This window comes from Sprattus sprattus, assembly GCF_963457725.1.
Source record: "Sprattus sprattus genome assembly, chromosome: 12".
Lineage (NCBI taxonomy): Eukaryota > Metazoa > Chordata > Actinopteri > Clupeiformes > Clupeidae > Sprattus > Sprattus sprattus.
The window spans coordinates 18,941,092-18,951,091 of NC_137910.1; the positions used below are offsets into that span (position 1 = coordinate 18,941,092).

The following is a 10,000-nucleotide window of genomic DNA, read 5'->3' on the forward strand; positions in this document are numbered from 1 at the left end:
AAAAACACACCGTGATGCACCCCGGGGGTAGTGTGTGTGTGAAAAGACACCCCCAGCTCCCCCCCCCCCCCCCCCCCCCCCCCCCCCCTCGCCACACACACACACACACATATGAAAAGGGCTAGGTTTTGCTCTCTAATCATCAGTAACGTCACTCATCTGATTATCCTAAGCAGCTAAGCAACACCATATGATTTTTCCATCCGCAGCAATTTGGTAAATGCCCAGCTCTGCCCAGTGACGTGATGCAACCCTACCAACACTGCACACACACAAGTAGACACACACGCACACACTCACACACACACCTATACACACACATATACACGTACACCTACACACACAGTCTCACACACAAATAAACATACACATGGACACACACACACATGTCCATGCACAGACACACACACAGGTTCACACACAGAGGCGCAAACACACTGCACATAGGATAGCTTTTGTTGTGATGTACTTGGACAGGGCTGGGCTGGGCTCTCTGCTGACAGACATAAACAGGCTCTCTTAAGGCTCTATCTTTAGCCTGCTTTAAAAGAACATTACAAAAGTATATTAAAGTCTGACTCCACCGCCTCCCTCCATTCCTCTGTCCCCTGGAGAGAGAGAGAGAGAGAGAGAGAGGATTGAAGAGAGAGAGGGATGAGGAGAGAGGGATGAGGAGAGAGAGAGATGTATGAGGAGAGAGGGGGGGTGAGGGGAAGTAAGAGAGAGAGATGGAGGGGGAGGGAGGGAGAGAGAGAGAGGGATGAGGAGAGAGAGATGTATGAGGAAAGAGGGGGGGTGAGGGGAAGTTAGAGAGAGAGATGGAGGGGGGAGGGAGTGAGAGAGAGAGAGAGCGAGGGATGAGGGGAGAGAAGGGGGAGGAAGAGAGAGAGAAAGAAAGAAAAGGAGAGTGGAAGGAGGGTGGTGAGTGCTCCAATGGTGAGGCTGGTGTTTCCTCTTAACAAAGTACAACCTGTTCTACTGTATTAATCCCCCAGGATGCCCCTGTGATGCCCAGATTATCAGGCATATGAGAATGTGTGTGTGTGTGTGTGTGTGTGTGTGTGTGTGTGTCTGTGTGTGTCTGTGTGTGTGTGTGTGTGTGTGTGTGAGTGTGTGTGTGTGTGTGTGTGTGTGTGTGTGTGTGTGTGTGTGTGTGTGTGTGTGTGTGGTGTGTGGTGTGTGGTGTGTGGTGTGTGGTGTGTGTGTGTGTGTGTGTGTGTGTGTGTGTGTGTGTGTTTGTGAGTGTGTGTGTGTCAGGAATCAGCACAGGTCAACCTACCTGTGGGTGCTGTTCCTTTAAACCTACCTATGTGTTTCTGATGATAATAGTAGTGCATAATCGATATGATGATAATGAGTGAGCGAGTGAGAGATACAGTGAGTGAGCGAGTGAGTGAGTGAGTGACGGAGCGAGCGAACAAGCAAGCGTGTGTCTGAAGGCACATGTCTGTGTGTCTAAGTTTTAGTTCCCTCTTCATGTCAGATGGGTGTTGAAGGGTCTTTGCCGGGGTTAGTGGATGGAATTGTGACATGATTGGCAGCTGAGTTAACAGGAAGTTAAGGAGGAAGTGACAACATATAGCTGGGGTCAGGAACCAGCCAACCTGTTCCCTGTGTCAGGGTCAAGGCCAATGCCCAAGTGGGTGGGTCTGTCTGTGTGAGTGTGTGCATTTGTGTCAGTGTCAGTCTGTGTTTGTATGTACATCTTTATATTTACATATATTAAATATATATATTATATTATATATATTTACATTTCTCCCTCTCGCTCTCTCTCGCTTTCGATCTATGTATCTATCTATCTATATATATATGTGTGTGTGTGTGTGTGTGTGTGTGTGTGTGTGTGTGTGTGTGTGTGTGTGTGTGTGTGTGTGTGTGTTTTCACACTGCTTACCCCATCCCCTACAGCTCCATTGTTCCCTCATGACCCCGTCCATCCCTAAATCAGGCTGGCCCGGCTGCTTACCAGAAGGGGGAACTGGTCAGGGGTCAAAGGTCATGAGCAGGTCATTTCTAACTTTGTCACCATGAGTGAGAGGCTCTGTTTGTTTGACACGGGACTGACATGACACAGGGGAGTGGGAGCTGTCACACACACACTCTAACACATACACACACACACTCACACACACACACACACACACACACACACACACTCGGACGTGTCTGGAACCTTCCACTGTAGACAGCTTTACATATCTGTGCAGCTTTACATACCTGTATGTTTATGTGAGTGTGTGTGCACACACTCACACACACACACACACACTCACACACACACACACACACACACACACACACACACACACACACACACACACACACACATCTCTGACCTGGTGTCTGGGGAGGTGCCACCTTCCCTCCCTGGAGGTCACAGGAGGGTTCCTGTGGTTGAGGGCACCAGGAAGGCTTTGCATGTGGGGGGTTCAAGTATAGGACAAGGGGGCATTGGAAGTGTGTGTGTGTGCATGTGTGTGTGTGTGTGTGTGTGTGTGTGTGTGTGTGTGTGTGTGTGTGTGTGACAGCCCCCATTCCCCTCACGAGTCACGTCAGTCCCATGTATACAGTATGTGTGAATATGTGTCAGTTTATATGTGTGTGTGAGTTTGGGTTGAATGTTTTAAATGTTAATACTGGCTCCCCTCTCACTGCCAATGGTCCACACCCGCATTTTGTACTCCTTTCATCATGGTTGTATGTTCTGTGGATGTTGTATGTTCTAGAGATCGTTCTATGTTGCATGTACGTGTACGTGTACTCACTGAGCTGAGGCTTTTATCCAACATGAGAGTCACAGTACAGTACGCTGGAGGACAGATGTGCATTTTCATCAGTATGTGTGCTGGTGTCATTATCCACTGAGTTACAGGAGAATACGGCAAAGTCCTGGGTGGGTGGTGCCTTTTCTCCTGGCGATGCCACCCTTTCTGCCCCCTGGCAATGCCACCCTTTGTACCGCCTGGCAATGCCACCCTTTGTACCGCCTGGCAATGCCACCCTTTGTACCGCCTGGCAATGCCACCCTTTGCCATGACATTACCATGTTAGTGCCGTGGACAGATTAGAGTGTGCGAGGTCAGGGGCCAACAAGATGATGTTCTACGTTCTGTGTTCTGCGGGATTGCACTGTCAGGAACCGGAGCGAGAGGGAGCTTTGGATTAGCGATGACTGGCCCCTTCCATTGTTGCATTTAGCTAAATTACTTGTGAACTCATTTGCAATGATATTGGGACACGGACAAGGGCATCTCTTATTGGAGAGACTGGGGCAGGTCTGTGTGTGTGTGTGTGTGCGTATGAGTGAAAGAGTGTGTGTGTGTGTGTGTGTGTGAGAGAGAGAAGAACGTGTGTGTGTGTGTGGGTGTGAGTGTGTGAGTGTGTGATCATGCTGAGCAATGAGGCATGTGTGCAAGCAAGTGTGTGAACAGTTCTCATCTTTTTCTCAAGCAGCTTTTGTCACCATTCACTTCCAAAGAGGGTTTACACATGATCAGACATCTACTCATGCTCTCTATCACTCACTCACACACATACACACACACTCACACACACACACACACACACACACACACACACACACACACACACACACACACACACACACACACACACACACACACACACACACACTCACACACACACACACACTCACACGTAGATGCTCACTGTCGGACACATAAACATACACACACAAACATTCTCTTCACCCATGTTGCTCTTGATTCAAACTCTCCATTATATGTATTTACAAACACACACACACACACACACACACACACACACACACAAACATACACACCATAACCATGCACTCAAAAACGTACTATTCAGTCAGTTCAGTAAATTCAGACTCTCTTACAAAAATGTCCACACATACACACACAAATACACACACGCACGCACACACACACACACACTCAAACACTCACTTAACCTTTTTAGAACTCACTCAGATCCTTCTGTTGTAAGTCTGTCTGTAGCAAACACTTGTTTTCTCACGCCGTTCTCCCATCTGAGATATCTACCACACCACACACAACTACCACCACAGCGCAATCTACTTCATATTTCTCCCACACTCACAATCATTGGGTTATTTCAATTATTTTCTTTTATTTTGCTTTATTTGAGTGTGTGTGTGTGTAAGTATGAAAAGCTTTAAAGCTCAGATTAGTGAGTAGGGGAAGAGTGAGTTAAAAGGCGGGGGAATCTTGTGAATTGTTGTCTCTTTTCTTTATCCACATAACACACTGGTTTGGTAGCAAGAGAATGAAAAATTAAACCTGCAGCTCTATTAATCTGTTTCTCTTTCTCTCTCTCTTTCTCTCTCTCTCTTTCTCTTATTCTCTCTCTTTCTCTGTATTTCTGTTCTTCCCTCCTCCAGCCTGTTTCTAGACCAGTACAGAGGGAGCTTAGTAGATGCTGTGAGAAGATTGCTACGACCCAACGTAAGTGTTCAACGCTCCGCAAGACACACACACAAACACACACACACACACACACACACACACACACACACACTCTGGGCTCTCTGGTCAGTAATTAGTCGGCCCTCTGTGATTGGGGCGGTAATGGAATGGTAGGATTAATGTCATGTAATGCTTTAATACTTATTATATGCAACTTGAATTGAGTCCTTTAATCTGTTTGATGTCATCCCCCCCCCACCAAACGCCTCCCTCAATCAGCGTGTGCTGAACTTGTCATATTTGGCCGGGGCGATAAGCGTGGAGGGGCACGCAGAGGGCCTAATGAAAGAAGGAGGGGAGATAGCAGCCGATTGTCTTATTTATCTGAGCGCCCTCTCTCCTTTCTTCTCTCGAGCACGGGCTTTGATCCACGATGACGTTTGGTTAGAAAAGAGAGAGAGAGAGAGAGAGAAAGAGAGAACAGTGGGTGGTGGAGGTGAGGTGTGTGTGTGTGAAGTTGTGTATGGGATGACAAGGAAACAGCTTGGCACTTGGCACAGTGTGAGGTCCTGTTATCTGTTCACAAGCTGAGGGTCCGCCTTATGCCTGTCTGTGTATGTATGTCTATCTTTCTCTCTCTCTCTCTCTCTCTCTCTCTCTCTCTCTCTCTTTCTTGCTCTCTCTCGCTCCCTCCCACCTTCTCTCCTTCTGCTTCAGATCTCCTCTCTGTCGTCTTTCAGACCCCCTGTTGTGTCGGTGTTCATGTGGATCTCATGTTTGCCTTGTCCTACAGCAGATTTACAAGATTTAAAAATATTGTGTTTGTGTGTGTCTCTGTGTGTGTGTGTGTGTGTGTGTGTGTGTGTGTGTGTGTGTGTGTGTGTGTGTGTGTGTGTGTGTGTGTGTGTGTGTGTGTGTGTGTGTGTGTGTGTGTATGCATGCGTGTGTGGATATACAGCCGCGGAAAAAATTAAGAGACCACTTCAAAATTATCAGTTTCTCTGGTTTTACTATTTATTGGTATGTGTTAAAGTAAAATGTACATTTTAGTTTTATTCTATAACCTACTGGCAACATTCCTACCAAATTTCAAATAAAAATATTGTCATTTAGATCATTTATTTGCAGAAAAATGACAATTGGTCAAAATAGCAAAAAAGATGCAGTGTCTTCAGATCTCGAATAATGCAAAGAAAACAAGCTCATATTCATTTTTAAACTACACAATACTAATGCTTACACTTAGGAAGAGTTCAGAAATCAATATTTGGTGGAATAACCTTGATTTAAAATCACAACTTTCATGTGTCTTGGCATGCTCTCCACCAGTCTTTCACATTGCCGTTGGGTGACTTTATGCTACTCCTGGCGCAAGAATTCAAGCAGCTCAGCTTCTTTTCATGGCTTGTGACCATCCATCTTCCTCTTGATCACATTTCAGAGGTTTTTGATGGGATTCAGGTCTCGAAATTGGGCTGGCCATGACAGGGTCCTGATCTGGTGGTACTCCATCCACACCTTTACTGGCCTGGCTGTGTGGCATGGAGCATTGCCCTGCTGGAAAAAACATTTCTCAGAGTTGGGGAACATTGTCAGAGCTAAAGGAAGCAAGTTTTTCTTCCGGGACAACGTTGTACTTTGCCTGGCTGAGGTTTGTAAAAGACCATAAGGATTGAAAAAAGCGGACTGGAGGGTCTTCTAGTTCGTCTTCTCTGATGAGTCCAATTTTCAGCTTTGCCCAACACATGGTCGTCTGATGGTTAGACGGAGACCTGGAGAGGCCTACAAGCCAGAGAGTCTTGCACCTACTGTGAAATCGGACTCATCAGAGAAGACGAACTTAGAAGAACCTCCAGTCCGCTTTTTCAATCCTTATGGTCTTTTACAAACCTCAGCCAGGCAAAGTACAACGTTGTCCCGGAAGAAAAACATGCTTCCTTTTGCTCTGACAATGTTCCCCAACTCTGAGAAGTGTTTTTTCCAGCAGGGCAATGCTCCATGCCACACAGCCAGGCCAGTAAAGGTGTGGATGGAGTATCACCAGATCAGGACCCTGTCATGGCAAGCCCAATTTCGAGACCTGAATCCCATCAAAAACCTCTGAAATGTGATCAAGAGGAAGATGGATGGTCACAAGCCATGAAAAGAAGCCGAGCTGCTTGAATTCTTGCGCCAGGAGTAGCATAAAGTCACCCAACGGCAATGTGAAAGACTGGTGGAGAGCATGCCAAGACACATGAAAGTTGTGATTTTAAATCAAGGTTATTCCACCAAATATTGATTTCTGAACTCTTCCTAAGTGTAAGCATTAGCATTGTGTAGTTTAAAAATGAATATGAGCTTGTTTTCTTTGCATTATTCGAGATCTGAAGACACTGCATCTTTTTTGCTATTTTGACCAATTGTCATTTTTCTGCAAATAAATTATCTAAATGACAATATTTTTATTTGAAATTTGGTAGGAATGTTGCCAGTAGGTTATAGAATAAAACTAAAATGTACATTTTACTTTAACACATACCAATAAATAGTAAAACCAGAGAAACTGATAATTTTGAAGTGGTCTCTTAATTTTTTCCGCGGCTGTATGTATGTATGTATATGATTTGCAAGATTTATATATTTTGTGTGTGTGTGTGTGTGTGTGTGTGTGTGTGTGTTTGAGAGTGTGTGTGCGACATATATGCACATGCAGCTTTGTTTTTGTGAGTATTTGTAAACTTCATTGCCATTCAGTAGAAACGAAATTCCCCTTTTAAATGGCGTTCAGTCATTGGCTCCTGTCTCCTGGCGCTGCGTATGGCACTGACCACGGAGTCCAGGAACAGATTGAGACGAAAACCAATTAATTTCCCAACTCATATAATTAATGCTGCTTCTATTCTGTTTATGGACCTAGGCATGGAGGTGTGCCACGAAGCCAGCACTCTCATTTGATGATTAGCATAGTTTAGTGTGGTACTTGGTGTGTGTGTGTGTGTGTGTGTGTGTGTGTGTGTGTGTGTGTGTGTGTGTGTGTGTGTGTACCGTTGTTGTTGTTTTGGAATGCACCTCTCCCAAAAGCTAATGAAATAAAACCAGCTGTTGAAAGAAGATGATCCCAATGTTGTTCTGGTGGTTTGTTTGTTTCGTTTTCACCGGTTACCCCAACTAACCCCCCCCCCTTCCCCCTCACCAAATCTCTCTCTCTCTCTCACACACACAATCGGACACACATCCAAATGTGTTCACACTCTCCCTACCCCACACACACACACCCCATTTAATTAAAACAATAAAATGATCAAAAATATGAAATAATATTTAAAGCCGAAGGATTTCAAAGAAACTTTGAACCGGTGGGTAATCCTCTTAGTACAGCGGCTCTGGCTGTGCCAGTTGATCTATAAAGTGTGGATGCCTTTCCAGCGCATTGATTGGATTAGGTTAGCTTTAATCTCTTTGTTTATTATCTCCAATAATACCTAAGAGGAATCAAATACAATGAAATAAATGCACACGGCCACTCTCTGTGCACTGGGCCTTGCTGGCAGCCTCCCCGCTGCACAGCAAGATGGCACAGGTGGCCTGGGAGAGGACACACACACACACACACACACACACACATATAGCACACACACAGCACACACACACATAGAGAGCACAGACACATAGAGCACACACAAAAATAGAGCACAAAAACACATAGAACACACACACATACAGCAAAAACACAACATACACATATACACACACTCATAGAACACTTCTACACACAGAACACACACACACACACACAGAGAGAGAGAAAGAGAGAAAGATAACATTTGATCAATTTGACTTGTTTAGTTAATCATAAATATTTAACTGGCCTGCGTGCGTGCGTGTGTGTGTGTGTGTGTGTGTGTGCCTGCGCGCTCTATGTGTGTGTGTGTGTGTGTGTGTGTGTGTGTGTGTGTGTGTGTGTGTGTGTGTGTGTGTGTGTGTGTGTGTGTGTGAAGAGACTTTGTTGAGTCAAGGTGAACATCGCTGATTTTATTCACAGCCAAGGAATTTCTTCTTAACCCTTATTTTTGTATGTATAACATTTTTCCTTTAATTTCATTCAGATTATCTGTGGGGTCTTTTGCGGGTTTGTTTTGTGTTGAGTCCTCTTGGTTACTGACAGCTCCTGTGTTTATTTTCCCCAAACCATACATCTGCCACACGGCACAACAGATGTGCAAACCTCGCCATGGATTTCCCAGTGCCTGGTAAACACATACACTGAAACACAAACATACACACACACATACACACACGCACACACACACACACACACACTCAAACACACACATAGTTAGGCACAAACGAACACACTAAAACATTCCGTCACATACGCACACATTCACCCACTGACATTTCACATAATATCCTTGGGCTCAGCAAAGATGTGCGACCATGACCGGAAGAGTAGTGTCAGTCAGTAGCAGTCAGTCCTTATTTTCTGACGTTCATTTTTCCGGGAAAAAGAAACCATAAAACACGAGTGAATGCACTCCATATAGATAAGGGGCGGCCATAAAAAACTGTATGTTTTCAAGTGCGCTATTTACCTCCGCTCTTAATTGCTGTGCCTCTGCTGAAAAGCGTCCAAACAAACAAATGTAAAATATCTCAATGCCTTTTGAGAGGCTTTCAAGTGCTTCAGTTTGAGCCCTGCTCCCTGTAATGCATGGCCGACTTTTATGCCTCGTTGGCGACGCAGCGCGGTCTGACGAATAGGCCGTCACGGGGGTCGACCCGGCTCACAATAGGCCACAATTCTGGCACCTAGCGCCGTCTCTCGGTATGTTTACGGCAAGTCCTTGAGGAATATGGATAAAAATACATTCGCACAACACACCGCTCAGAACCAGCAGTGCATACTTGTGCGCAGTGAAGTGCTAGTGGTTTGGTTGTGCGGGCTTCGAGTGCCTGGAGCGCTGATGGTGAAATCTATCCACTGTGTGTCATGTTTACATCCGCAGAGGGGCCTGCTGGGATTGGGTGCATTGTGATGTTAATATCACGCGGTTAAGTGCAGGCATTGTGCGCTACATGCTGTTGATGTCAATTGACATTGGATTGTGTGTGTGTGTGTGTGTGTGTGTGTGTGTGTGTGTGTGTGTGTGTGTGTGTGTGTGTGTGTGTGTGTGTGTGTGTGTGTGTGTTTGAATTCTATTTTGTGCTGGACTTTATTTATATGCATCATTCCGATGTTGCTTTTGTCAATGTGTGGGTGGGGTATTGTGCGTGTCTGTTTGTGTGTTATCAGTTGGTGTTCACTGTCCCGATGAGTGTTTTTCTTTACCGTTGTTCTTTATGTGTGTGTGTGTGTGTGTGTGTGTGTGTGTGTTGTGCTTTCATAAATGCCACAAGTGTGCTAACCAGGTCATGGGTTTGGTCCCACATGCTGGTAAAAAAAATTGACTGTACTGTACTTTGGATACAAACAAGTGTCTGCTAAAGTGTTGCTTTTCTGTGTGTGTGTGTGTGTGTGTGTGTGTGTGTGTGTGTGTGTTTGTGTGTGTGTGTGTGTGTGTGTGATATTCCTCAGGGTACAGCACTAGTGTTTGCCCCCCCAC

At 45.3% G+C, this 10,000-nt stretch overlaps 1 protein-coding gene across 2 annotated transcripts in view; it reads left to right on the plus strand.

The window, feature by feature from the left end:
• Window positions 1–10,000, plus strand: part of camkmt (calmodulin-lysine N-methyltransferase) — a 118,363-nt gene that overhangs the window by 102,063 nt on the left and 6,300 nt on the right. The window contains exons 9-10 of one of the 2 annotated variants that reach the window (XM_080848685.1): window positions 4,391–4,454; window positions 9,973–10,000. The exon at window positions 9,973–10,000 is cut by the window's right edge and continues 104 nt beyond it. In XM_080848685.1, coding sequence (XP_080704811.1) covers window positions 4,391–4,454; window positions 9,973–10,000 — 92 coding nt within the window. The remainder of the gene's footprint in view (window positions 1–4,390; window positions 4,455–9,972) is intronic. The other variant, XM_080848686.1, reaches the window with a different exon arrangement.